Below are 13,221 nucleotides of genomic sequence, written 5' to 3'. Positions count from 1 at the left end.
GGCTGCCCACTTCCAAGCCGCTTCACGCGAAGCCTCCTGGGAACTGTAGTTTTGCCCAAACAGGCTGGGAGCCGAAACGAGCCAGGCGCGCGGGGGCTGCCGGGAGCCGTAGGCGCACCACCGCACTACCCTCTGGAAATGGTAGTTCACTGGTTGCCTCCGTATAGCTCCAGTCTCTAGAGCACTTCCGCAGCCCCCAGGGACGTGAGAGGAGGCGTGTTTTGTGCAGATTCTAACCTGCAAGCCGCGCTCCTCCACCTACCTGGGCGGTTTCTCCTTTCTCCGGGTCCTGTGTGCCTCCTCCCTTCACTCGGCGGGCCGTCTCCTCTTTCCCGCGCGGCGCGAGTCACTTACCCCGGGGGCGCGAAGCTCGAGAGAGGGAGAAGCGAAGCTTCGCGCTCGACCTCACCCCCCACGAAGGGGGCAGTGGAGAAGGGCGTTGATGCGCGCTCGCGCTCGCGCGCACGTCGCCAGGAATGGGGGCCAATTTGTTGCGGGCCCCCACGGGACCTTTTTTTTTTTACCTTTGGAACGCGTGCATGGACTTGAGCGGTTTATCGCGGCTGGCGCGCCAGTACGCACGCGCGCCCACTCCTGTCCTCACAGTTAGTCTGCTGAGTGCTCCGTTGCGCAGCTCCCCGCTGTGTCTGCCGTCTCCTTGCTCAGCATCGGCGAGATAGCTCTCCGAAGCGCTCTCTAGGTCTGTTCGCCTACCTAGGCGTTCCTGGGTGTCACCAAACACGCCGTGCCGCCCCTTGTCCGGAGCCCCGTTGCAGGTAACAGGCGAGGCTCCTGCTTTAAAGAGACGGACACCGCTGCCCTCCTGCCCACGCGGGGACCTGGGTCTATATGGTCATCTCTTACCTGCCTTGGCGGCTCCAGAGCTCTGCCTGCGCCGGCAGCCTCGGGCCCACGACCCAGGGACTGCTCTGAAGGCCTGGTCTTTCATTCACTGGTAGCACATTATGAAAGTAGTGCTTGATTATCTACTACCTCGGAAATCTTGTCCAAATTTAGCGCACCTGCTGGCAAAATCGGACTCACAACCTTACCTTTTTAAATGATAGTGCCATTCTTACTCTATAAGGGTTATTGAGGGAATTGACTGGAATTGCACAGTCTTCTTTTCAAGAAGCCCTATCGCTACCTTTCTGCCTCAGCCTACTTTGAGGAAGATGCTCAGTACAACCTGAAGCTGGGAAGCATCTATTTCTTCTGGGAGAGGGCAGAGGGTCATTCATTTGCCCACTTATTCAACAGAGATGTCTTAAACACCTGCGCCATGTCAGGTTGGGCGATTACAGGGGATACAGGAGAAACCCAGACAGATGGAGGCTCCAAAGAGCTACCCTCAGGAGGTTCTTGGTCCAATAGGGATATCAGGGCACGAGCAGTGACAATTTCAAGCAGTACTAACAGAAATATAATGCAAGCTGCATATGCAATTTTAAATTTATATAAAACAGGTGAAATTCATTTTAACAACTTATTTAGCCCAAATATATCCAAAATGCTACTCCAAGTTACACTGAATGGAATTGTATTTTTGTTGCTTAGTTCTACAATTTAAGTTAATTAAAACTATGAAGCACCAACAAAGGTATTTATTTGTATCATGGGTCATAGTAGTAAAAGGTTGGAAACTCAAATATTCCAAAATTTGGATAAATAACAGTTCAGCTACACAGCAGAATAGACTGAAGCTGGCAACTGCTGGAAAATAAATCACAGCCATATGTATTAACATATAGAAATAAAGCATATCCAAATATGGTGGTTCAAACCTTAATTTTAGTACACCGGGAAGCTGAGACAGGAAGACTGCATGTTCAGAGTCCTGCCTGGGCTGCGGATTTAGCTCAGTGGTTCTGCCGCCTGCTTTGCAAGCCCAAAGTCCTGAGTTTGATCAACAGTACCAAAAAAAAAATTTTTTTTTAAGAGTAAGAAAAATTTATTGAGGGAAAGCAAGCTTCTAAGAGACAGAAAGGGGCCCAGAAAGTGGGTTGCCCACTTCTCCAAGATGTTTGTACAGCAAAGCCATGTGGTGAGGCATATACAAAGTGGGACAAAACTGTAAGACCCAATGGAAAATTACAAGATGGGCATGAGGTGGGGGCAAAACCATGACCAATAAGATTGCAAGTAGGGTCACCCAGGTAATATTGATTAAATGGGGGTCAAATAGGGGGAGTCATGTAGCAAGCATGCAAGGATTTTCAGTAAGGGTGGGAGTCAAGGATATTTCCTGGAAAGACTGGGTTAAAACTTTGGCCCTCCACCCAGGTGATTGATACCTATTTAGAATATCAATTGCTGCTATTTATCCCTAAGGGAAGCACAAGGGTATAGTAGTTTCTCTCCTTTTACAACTCTGACCTTCAGTGAATGAGTCTTTATTGTCTTCCACCTTGGCTCCTTGCTGTGTTGGCTCCTTGTGGGCGGCCCTGTCTAACTTCCTATAAGATATCTAATTAACTTACCTATCTGCAATATTCCCCCCCTCTGAAGAAATACCCCTAACTGCTGTGAGGGGGGCAAAGGGCGAAGACATCTTTGGCTACTTTCTGCTGAAAAGGGTTGTAGTTGTGAGCAGCAGTTACTGTACAGAAGGTCTCTCTAAAGGCCTCCGATAGGAGCCAGACTATTGTCATCTTGGTAGATGCATAGCTTTTAAGTCTGGAGAAGAAAAACCCAAAGGAATAGTTAAGAATGCATGGGACAAACTTATAAGGTCAGCAGGACTGCTATGAATATAGCCCACAAAAAGGATAAGGAGAAGGTCCAGGAGACTTCAGAATCCAACATAGTTGTATAGTTTAACAGTTATGAGCTGTTTACAAGGTCGATCTGATGGATCCCAGTAAAAGAAGTCTAGCACATTTGTCATTGGTTCCATTTGTATGACCACTTGGATCAAAACAATGTTTTAAAGGGCTAGGGATGTATTTCAGTGGTAGAGTGCCCCTGGGTTCAATCCCCAGTACCACAATAAATAAGTAAATAAATAAATAGGAAGCCAGGTGTAGTGGTGCCTGTCATACCAGCACTCTGGAGCCCGAGGCAGGAGGATCGCCTTGACTTCAAGGCCTGCCTAAACTACATAGCAAGACTCGATCTCAAAAAACCAAAATAAAAATTTAAAAAAGGAAAAAGCTATCATTTTCATATATGCTAGTATATGGGCAGAACTCCTGTAGAAAGAAACGGGGAAGACACAACCAGTGTCATCTCTGGAAAGGGGAAACAGGACAGGTGGTAAGATGCAAAACAGTAACTTCCTTTTCCTTAAATGGTACTCAGTATATTTTAAATATTTTAAACCTTGTCCATTTTTAAAAGTTATTTAAGAGGGAGGGCCTGGGATTTAGCTCAGTGGTGCCACTGCCTGCCTCACAAGTGGAAGGTCCCTAGTTTGATCCCCAGTACCAAAAAAAAAAAAAAAAAAAAGTTATTTAAGGGGGGGTGGGTAAGCTAAATCACAGAATCACCATAATTACTAGACAAAACAATACATGTAAAGTGGCTAGTTACCACTGGAAAGACTTGTCAGTTATGGATGCTATCATTTCTCCCAGGGGCCAGAATAACTTCACCCCAACAGAAACTAGCCTACTTTGTTAATGTGTGTGTATTTGTCAGCCTAGAAAACTGCTTCTTTCCATAAAAAATGGTAAGTGAATTCCAGCCCTAGCATAAAGGCTAGAGTAGCACTCTTAGACCCCAGAGACGAACCTGGGGTCCTTGCAGTAATGTCATTCAAAGAACCAAATGAGCAGAGTTTGCCTCTCTGACTTTCTGGGGGCGGGGTACTGGGGATTGAACCCAGGACCTTTGCACTGAGCTACATCCATAGCTCATTTTTAATTTTTATTTTGAGACAAGGTCTTCTTAAATTGCTCAGTTGCCCAGGATGGACTCAAACTTGTGATCCTTCTGCTCAGCTTCTGTCTTAAGCCATGCATCACCACACCTGGTGCCCCAGCTTTTCAGTCAGTCAGATCCTTCTGATAACAACTAGACGTTCTGCACCCCCACCCCCAAATGTGAGACCTACCTGTAAAGCTGTGTAATCCAGGCAGTGCCCCACCTCAAAGTATAGAGCACATCTCATCCTTTGGGATACTCAGGTCTCATAATATGTACTTGTAGTACTTTGCACTTTTCTTCTTACACCTTAATCTTTAAAGCTGAACATGGTAGTGCATGCCTATAGTCCCAGCTAATCAGGAGGCTAAGGCAGGCAGATCACCCGACCTCACAAGTTTGAGGCCAGCCTAGACAACTCAGTAAAACATCATCTAAAAAAAAAATTAAAATTATAAAGTCTGGCATAGTGGTGCCCACCTGCAATCCCAGCACTATGGGATACTGAAACAAGAGGATTCCAAGTTTGAGGCCAGCCTGGGCAATTTAGCACCTTAGCAAGAACTAACTCAACATTTAAAAATGTAAAAAGCTGAGGATGTAAATGTAGCTCAGTGTGAAGGCCCAAGCTTCACACCCCAGTGGAAAAAAAAAAAGCAAACTCCCAAATCACTGGGGTAATTTGGTTTAAGAAAAATTAAAGTTGCAGAGAAGTTCAAAGAATAATAACCCATCACTGAGGACTTTCCATGGTTGTCATTTGTAATGACTGCTCTGATGTCTGCTTTCCCTGATAGGGAGCAATGCATTCTCTCATAGCCTAGACAACAGAGCATAGTGAGGGACCCAGAGGGACACCCCCCCATCAGTAGTGGAGCGGTTCTCCCTAAAGCCAACTGAATTATTTCCACCCTAAAGGCAGGGTGGGACATCTGCTTTCCTTCACAACCTATCTTCCCCCTAAATGGACCACTTGAATTCTCCCTTTGGACTATTGTTAGATTACTCTCATATTAAACAGCCAAAACCATTGGGATTAAGGCATCTGGAGTTCACTCCAAACTTGCTTTTAAAGACAGGTAATAGGATCAGGTAGTGGAATGTGGAGATATTGGGAGAGAGGCTTCCTCCAAGGGAACTGGTCTGCAAGGTGGGGGAGAGGGTAGCAAAACAAACCCTCTTCATTCATCCCCTAGAAATGTTTCCCTGAAGGGTCCCAACCATGTGCTGTTTCTGTTTTTGGTACTGGGAATCGAACTTAGGCGCTTGCACTTGCAAGGCAGGTGCGGTGCCACTGAGCTAATTCCCCAGCTCCGCTTCTTGTTTTTGTAGGCTGGTGAAGAGAAGCGGGACCCAGTGGGGATACTGAGAAGAACAGGAATTGTTGGCACTGACTATAAATTTGCTACAGTGATGACTCTCAGAGCTCTGGAGCCTCAGGAGGAGCCAGGGGAGTAAAGCTCAGCTGTGGAACTGGCCCACACAGCCACCCACTGATGTGCGGGATTCGAAGCAGATCCCACTGGTCCCTGAGAGGGGTCCAAATGAGCAGCAAGTGCAGGATGAAAGGGGAAGAAAATGAAAAAGATAATGCAGGAGCATAGTGTGTGGCCTGGGAATGGAGGGAGACAGGGAATGCTGATGTCAGACACCCGCCCCACTTCTTGCTGTAAGTGGATTTGGGGACCACAGGCTTCCTTAGTATCAGCCAGCAGAATGTCTTCCTCCAAAGATACAGAATCCAGAACCGTGGGTTGAATCTGCCCTCTTTAGCCTCCTTTTCTTCTCAGACTTCATGTTCCTCGCACAAGGAAGACGATATCTCCCTCTCAGGGTTCTTTCAAGTACGAGGGACATAACTAATGTGGAAGCTCTTCTGTGGGTGCCAACCCCCTCTACACATGCCAGATAAGTTTTGCCTGCTGCTTCCCCCCAAATCTAGCCATCAAGTCTATGTGGCAACATAGAGTATAGGCTCAGCGACAGCAGAGGGTGGCTTCTGCTCTCCTTGCTTTAGGAGACCCAGGCTATACCAACTGAGGACTCCAACAGCTCTGAGCCTGCAGCCTTACACTTCAGGGTGTATAAGATCAGCTGAAGAGCATGGTGAAGCCCAGGTTATCAGCTGGGTGGGGTGGCACACACCTGAAATCCTAGCATTCTGGGAGGCTGTGGCAGAAGGATCCCAAGTTCAGGCCCAGCCTGGGCAACATTAGCAACTTAGTGAGACCCAGTCTCAAAAATGGGCGGCGGTGGTAGTGCTGGGTATGTAGCTCAATGCAAAGGCCTTGGGCTCAATGCCCAGTACCAGAAAAAAATGGATGGGTCCTGTCCTCAGCTTCCAATTCAAAAGCTGTAGGGTTTGGACAATAATCCGCATTTCTAAATTCCCAGGCCATGCTGATGCTGCCAACCCAGGGAACCAACACACTGGGCCCAACAGACAGCAAGGTTGGCCTCTGTTGCCCTCTGCTGGCCAGACTATAAATTTAGCTATCATGTTTCCAAAGAGACCAAAAAAATGCAAAGCAGGAAAATAATGGAAATAGAGTGGTCACCAGTAGCCTAAAACCAGTAAGCATCATTGTTTGCTGTTTCAGGGTATCTTTAAAAGGATTTTCACATGAATTGTCCTATTTGATCTTTGCAACAATCTAGTGCTGAAGGAAAGACTGGCATTTTCATTTTACAAATGAGGAAAAGCAAGCCTATTGTGGCACCACTAATGACAGACACTTGATAGATGGGGATTGTTGTAAGATTTATTTACAATCCAACAAGGAAAAGTAGTTTATCCTCACGATTATCAAAGAGAACAGAATGAGAAAGTAGACTAATGGCAGATTATCTTCTCTACAAAAACTATCTGATCCCACAAGGCTAGGGAAGACCTCAGGCTGGGTTGGGCATGGTGGCACATGTCTGTAACCCCAGCATTTGGGAGGGAGAGGCAGGAGGATTGTCGTAAGTTTGAGGTCAGCCTGGGCTACAGAGTTCAAGGGCAACCTGAACCACATAGCAAGACCTTGTCTCAACAAAACAAAACAGAGACCACAGCTGTGGAAGGTGGAGCGAGCAATCCCAGGTGCTCCTTTTTTATATATACAAGTGTAAGACCTAAGGCCTTACTACTGCTCCTAAGAGCTCAATACCACTCCGAAGAGCTCAAAATTACCGCTCTGAAGAACTCGACAGCCACAAGATTCACCTGGGAAGGAACACACCGAACACGATGGAAAGGAAGCAGACCTTTATTAGTCTGGCCAGATGGCACTCCCAGAGCTGAGTAGCTCAGGGAGACGCCAGCTCAGGGGCTGAGGTCCTTTATATAAGAGGGATAAGGGGGGTTAACATTCAAAGCCTGGAGGCAGGGGACAAAGGCTACTGGTCTGCTGGTGGTCAGCAGCCACATACTCAGCAATCACACGCTGATTAAAAGATGTGTATGGGGATCTCTACGGCATTTGGACAAGCAAGCAGTAAAACAATTAACTTTGGGTCTCTGTATACAGCACAGATCTTATCTCATTTTCCAGAACTCTTAAGCCTTTGCCCATTAACTCACATTATTCACAGTTGCTAGGAATTTAAGATCACAAAGTTATGCACTCTTACATTCCTAAGCAAAGGTACAAATGTAGGTAGGATGCAACTACAGAGGGGAGTGGTACACAATGGCCTCTGGGGCCATTACTCATGCAACATGGAATCACTTTAGCTCAGTCAGGTCTCACACAAGGGACCCTCAAGTTACACCCGGCCGGATATACAAACAACTAGGGTTAATTGGGTTAATGGAAGATTCATCTGCTTCTTTTTTGTTTCTTTCTTGTTTTTATGTTTTTTTTGAGACGGGTCTCACTATGTGTCGGGAGCCACGACGTCAGGATCCTGCCAGCAGGTCCTAAACCTGAAAGGACGAGGACAGAGAGACGGGAGGCACTTTTCTCACGTTCCTTGCTTGCTTGCTTTATTATCTGCTTTATTACAGAACCTCTTCCTTTTATACTCTCCAGCTGCATGGGAGCGAGGGCTGCATGGGAGCGAGGGAGCGAGGGCTACACGGGAGCGAGGGTACCACCCACACATTCCAGAGGGAAATAATAACAACCATTATGGGTTACATCTGCTACCAGCTGAACTTGCCCATGGCTACGGGCGAGAGCACGTCCGTGCCAGCGAGGTGACTCAAAGTTCAATCATGGCTAGGCCTGTGTCAAGGCTCACCATAATGGCTCGCCATAACTATGTAGTTGAGACTGACCTGGAACTTACTATTGTACCCCAGGCTGGTCTCAAACTCACAGCGATCCTCCTGCCTCAACCTCCCGAGTGCTGGGATTACAGGCCTGCGCCACCACACCTGGCTTTTTTTTGGGGGGGGTGTGCATCTGCCTCTTTTTATCTATAGCATGTAGCCAGGTAAACATCCAGATCTCAGCTGTATTGACTTAGTTACAACCAGCCTTTGGGAACAGACTGAATTAATAATTCAGGGGTCAACTGTACTTCCTATTTCAGTAGTCAGGCTTAGATGTCCATAGAATCACCTATGCCCTAGGGAGTTCATTACAAGTTACTGCTTCTGGGTCCCATCTCCTTGGAGGTCTAGAACATGGCCCAGGGCTTAGCATTTGAAGATGCACCCCCTCCCCAATAATCTTGGGGTAGGAGGTCCAGGGACCACACTCTGAAAGCCTCCTACTCCTCACAAAATGTTGTTTGCCCATCAAGGTATTCTTTTCTCATCCCTCTCTAAGTTTCTGTTTCCCTCACCATAATATCCTAGGTAGAAAATGCTAAGATTCAACTCCCCAGTCCTTTATTTCCCCTAAGCTTCATTTTTCTCATCTGTAAAGCAGGGAAATACCTACATCACAGGGCCATAGTAAGGACTAAATGAGAAGGTCTATCTTGTAATTCCTGGCATGCACAAGGTGTTCAGTAAACATGAGTTCATGATTCCTAGGTCAAAAAGTTAAGTAGTTAAGCAAGCTTCTTTTGGATTCCCACAGGTGTTTAAGCAACGGTCCTGAGGAGAACCCGAGGAAAATCAAGGTGATGTCTTCCACCAGACTCGTTCCCACCTGGAAGGATTTTAACAATCTCATAAATGACATCATACATGAAAACAAGGTAAAGTATGAATATGCCATTGGTTGGCCTCTGTCTTACAGTAATGAGCACTTTGGAAGAGCCATAGATTGTCCATGAATGCACAAAGCAAGCAGGGTAAACTATCAAGACAGTTGTAGCTCTAGAAGAAAGTGGCCCACCCATTTTCAAATAAGACTATAGGCTTCTTACAAAGGTACATTATAGTAGTTGAACATTTAGAAGCATTGTGAGAAGAACTAATGCTCTGGAACAAGATATTTCCTAACAGAGAAGGGAGAAGGCAGCAGAGAGAACATGTGCCAACATCTGTTTTGCTTTGGATGGCTCTGTGCAAACGTATCCCTGGTACGGGTTGCACAGCACATGTTCTAGCACTTTGGGTAATGCATGTTGTGTATGCACTATTCCTGTCAAACTTAAAGGCCGGACAGGGTGTCCTAAAGTCTTACTTGGGAAGTGTTAAGCTTTCAGAGAGGAGACCACCCCTGCATGTGGAATTGGACAGCTGTTGAGTTAACTGTGTCATTAAGCAACTACGGGTTAACTAGGTAACTATGCTCTTTGTAGAATGTACCTGAGTGGCTGTGACAACTTCTGTAATCTGTCACCAAAGGAGGATAACAGACTCAGAAAGTCCCACCAGAACACTTTGCTCTCCCCTGCTCTGCTGCTCTGCTTTGTTTAAATCCTGCTTGCTATATCCCCAGGGAAACTCCAGTGGAATTAAGCCTTCTATATGTACAAAGAGGTATATAAGGAGATGCAAACTTATATTCGGGGCCTTCAAGACTGACAGGAGTCACTTGCTGAGCTGCTGGTGTCATTAAAAGCTGCTTTTTGCTTCTACCTTCTTGTTAAAGAGTTATCTGTCCTGCGGTCCTCACTGTTTTCTACTTCATAATTTAGAGCTGACTTTTGGGAGATCCTGTTAAGGTGATATATTTGGTTGGGTAATCTGTTAAATGTTCTGTCTTTTATAGTACCTTTTAGTCACAAGGGAGAGTATTAGAGAACATGTGTGGCTAATGTCACTTTGGGAAGAGTACCATTTTCCCTTGTCCTCCTACTGTAAAATCATCCATCTATGGCCTAAGGGTTCTGGTCTCTCATGTGTTGGGAGATTTGTTACAAGTGCAGGGATCTCATTGTGGTAAGCTGTGAATGTGTGGGCATAAACAGGAGGTAGAAGGGGTGGGAGGTGTGATTTTGGGAATTGCTTCAATCATGAATTTTGTGAGAGAATATATTTAGTGCACGTGTGCCCTGGCCTCTTAAGTTTATGCTATGCCTCTCTCCAGGACTCTTCAGATGACTTTTTGTGTGAGAGAATATATTTAGTGCACGTGTGCCCTGGCCTCTTAAGTTTATGCTATGCCTCTCTCCAGGAATCTTCAGATGACTCAAAGAATGATACTGTTGTGCTGAGTGACAGGTCCAAGATACTGTTCAAAGAATCTCACTATCCTCAAAATATGCCACTCATCTGCCATTACTTCTGTGATGCCTACTTCTTCGCCTCCCTCTCCTGGGTGACGCCCCACTCAAAAGAAATACAAGTAAGACTTTCTTTCCCTTCCTAGCCCACTTTCCACGGACCAAACCCACACAGCTCTCAAACCAAACTGACAAAGGAATACGCACCCCATGAATGAATGTGACCTGGATCCAGGAAGCCTCCCACCATACTTTCCCTGGTTACTGTTTCCATATTGAGCACGCTTGAGTCCCATTAAAGTAGGCTGAGATTTAAAAAAGGGTCCCATGCTTTCCGCCTCTACCCCAGTTCCAAGTCCCATCACTAGAGGGCAAAATCACTGTAGTCCTCCAGTTCTCCCTTAACAAAAGAACAGGGGAAAATAGCTGAAGAGTTGGCCAAAGCTTTCCTCCTCTACTATCTTTTCTGGGCAGTTTCTACCTTATTCTCTTCCAGGCTATAGTGTGGATGAAGAGCAGATCTGAGGACATGGTTGAGAAGAGAACGTTCCTCATGACTGAGCGGCTGCCACCCATCCAGTCAATGGTCCACACGGGTTCGTTTCATATCCTCGTGGTCTACTGTGGTGACATGCTCCTGCGCCTCTTTGGGGACCACTTCCGGGCATTCAAACCCCTGGGCACAGTGCCCTGCCGCTTCAACGTCACCTGCCTCTGCTATGACCCAGAAATGAAGATGCTTCTGTCTGGCATCAGGGGGTCAGTGGTCACCTGGGTCATTGATCAAAGTGGCAAAGGCCTCCAAATAGCTCACATGTTTTCCATGCCTGGAAATGAGCTTGTCCAGCACATCATGCTGAATGGCCCCAACGGCTCCCTCCTAGCCCTTTGTGAGACTGTGGTGAGAGCCCTTGAGCGTCAGGGCCAGGGCAGGCTGGGAGAGGTGAAGAAGTTCACGTCCACCTGCAGTGGCTCCTCTATCACCTGCTGCTTCACCAGTTTGGATCAGGGTTTTCTCTATGCTGGAAACAAGGCCGGGGAGATCCAGGTGTGGAACCTCAGTCACAACAAGGCCCTCCACAGTTTCAAGGCCCACTCCGCATTAGTGGTATGTATCCGCAGCCGGTCAGAGGCCAACACCCTGCTAACAGCTGGCAAGGAAGGCTTAATGAAGGAGTGGAACCTTACCTCAGGGAACCTGCTTCGGCGACTAGAACTTGGTGAGGAGCTGTACCGCCTCCAGTTTATCGATGACACTATCTTCTTCTGCCAAACTACTTATACGTTTTCCTTGCACTCTCTGCCCTGCTTCTATAACCTCTTCCATGTCTGTGGATCTGCTCCCCAGCAAGTGCATCGGGTCTGCCGTGGTGAAAACTGGTACAGAATCCTGTGCATCACAGAAGATGGCCTGTTGCGCTTTGTGTCCCCAATAACAGGGGCGCTTCTGCTCCTCACCTGGCCCTTCTCAATCCTGGACCAGGCTGTGGATTGGGCCTATCATCCAGGCAAAGAGGAGCTGTTTGTGGCAACAGGCAGCACAGATGTGCTGGTGTTAGACACAACCCGTTGTCCTTGCCCGGCCAAGTATCTTTTATGCACCTCACCAAATTCTCAGGACTTTGTATACTGCCTGGCTTATGGGCATTTCCACCTGGGGCGAGGGATAGAAGGGCTGATATTCTCTGGGCACCAGAGTGGTATAATAAGAGTGCTTTCTCAGCATAGCTGTGCCCGAATAGAGAAATTCGTACACTTTGGGGCTGTACTGGCACTCTCTACACTGTCTGCAGGGCTCCTGAGTGGCCGAGAAAACTCTTTACTGTGTTCCTATGGAATGGATGACTATATACACTTATCAGAAGCTGTGCTTGATGGAACCAAAGTACAATTGCAGCCTCTCTCGAGCATTCTCAGCAGCTGTCACCTAAAACAACTGGTACTCTTGCCCAACGCTGTGGGTGCCATCACAGACTCTAACTGCCTGCGTCTCTGGAAGTTCCATGATGTTATGTCCTATGAGTCACAGGGAGGCTCAAAATTCATAGAGACACTGCCTCTGCACCAGTGCACCATCACATCCTTTGACGTCTGCTTGTCCTTGAGTCTTTTCGTCACAGCTGGTAGTGATGGCTCCGTCCGGATCTGGGACTTCCATGGTAGACTCATAGCCATGCTGGACTCATCACTGCACTTTGGTCCAGTCTGCTTTGCAAATGACCGGGGTGACCTGCTTGTGACTTTCAACCAGGGTCTTTATCTGGTATCCTGTTTAAAACTGCTTCCCCCTACCCTGCTTTCTCTCCTTCCCCTAAGGAGCATAACAGACGAAGTGCTGGAAGCCCCTAAGCCTTTCATACCAAGCTTCTTCCTCTCTTTTGAGACCATGTTTTTGCCCAAGTATATCTACGCTGGTCAAGGGAAACAGGAATTTGTGGGTCTGCAGAGCCTTGTCAATAAGCGGGCCATTGCCTTTGACCATTCTGTGCCACATGTCGTAGAAGAAGATGAGGATGGGAGCCCTGTGTTACTGGCTTCTGCCAAACATGAGGAGAGGGTGGCAGTGGACTGGATGCAGATGAACAAACCTCCCCATCACCGTTACGTGGTTCCTCCTCAGTTACAACTGACTTACTGGGATGGACTCAACCCTTATGAGATATTGAGATGCTACTTTGGCTATGGGCGGGAATGGACCCTTGCCCCCGATTGCTACATCCCCAACTCAGTAATTCGTGCCCGTCTTTGGCCAGAGGGCAGCCCGATACACCTACAGTGCAACCTGCACTCACCCCCAGGAACTGA

General features: G+C 47.2%; 2 protein-coding genes across 2 annotated transcripts in view; one reads left to right on the top strand and one right to left on the bottom strand.

The window, feature by feature from the left end:
• The window catches only part of Sipa1l3 (signal induced proliferation associated 1 like 3), a 220,383-nt gene extending 219,739 nt beyond the window's left edge, over positions 1 to 644 (bottom strand). Inside the window, exon 1 of the mRNA XM_019208749.2 lies at positions 263 to 644. The gene's annotated coding sequence lies outside the window, so the exon portion shown is untranslated. The remainder of the gene's footprint in view (positions 1 to 262) is intronic.
• LOC104867535 (WD repeat-containing protein 87) overlaps positions 644 to 13,221 on the top strand; it is a 21,207-nt gene continuing 8,629 nt past the window's right edge. The window contains 5 exon segments of the mRNA XM_033765768.1: positions 644 to 776; positions 8,880 to 9,000; positions 10,368 to 10,538; positions 10,913 to 13,212; positions 13,214 to 13,221. The exon segment at positions 13,214 to 13,221 is cut by the window's right edge and continues 343 nt beyond it. Coding sequence (XP_033621659.1) covers positions 8,926 to 9,000; positions 10,368 to 10,538; positions 10,913 to 13,212; positions 13,214 to 13,221 — 2,554 coding nt within the window. The 5' untranslated portion in view covers positions 644 to 776; positions 8,880 to 8,925.

Source organism: Fukomys damarensis, unplaced genomic scaffold (assembly GCF_012274545.1).
Source record: "Fukomys damarensis isolate Sample0158 unplaced genomic scaffold, DMR_v1.0_HiC HiC_scaffold_19, whole genome shotgun sequence".
Lineage (NCBI taxonomy): Eukaryota > Metazoa > Chordata > Mammalia > Rodentia > Bathyergidae > Fukomys > Fukomys damarensis.
The sequence above is the reverse complement of the archived record's forward strand: the minus strand, read 5'-3'. Positions and strand labels throughout refer to the sequence as shown.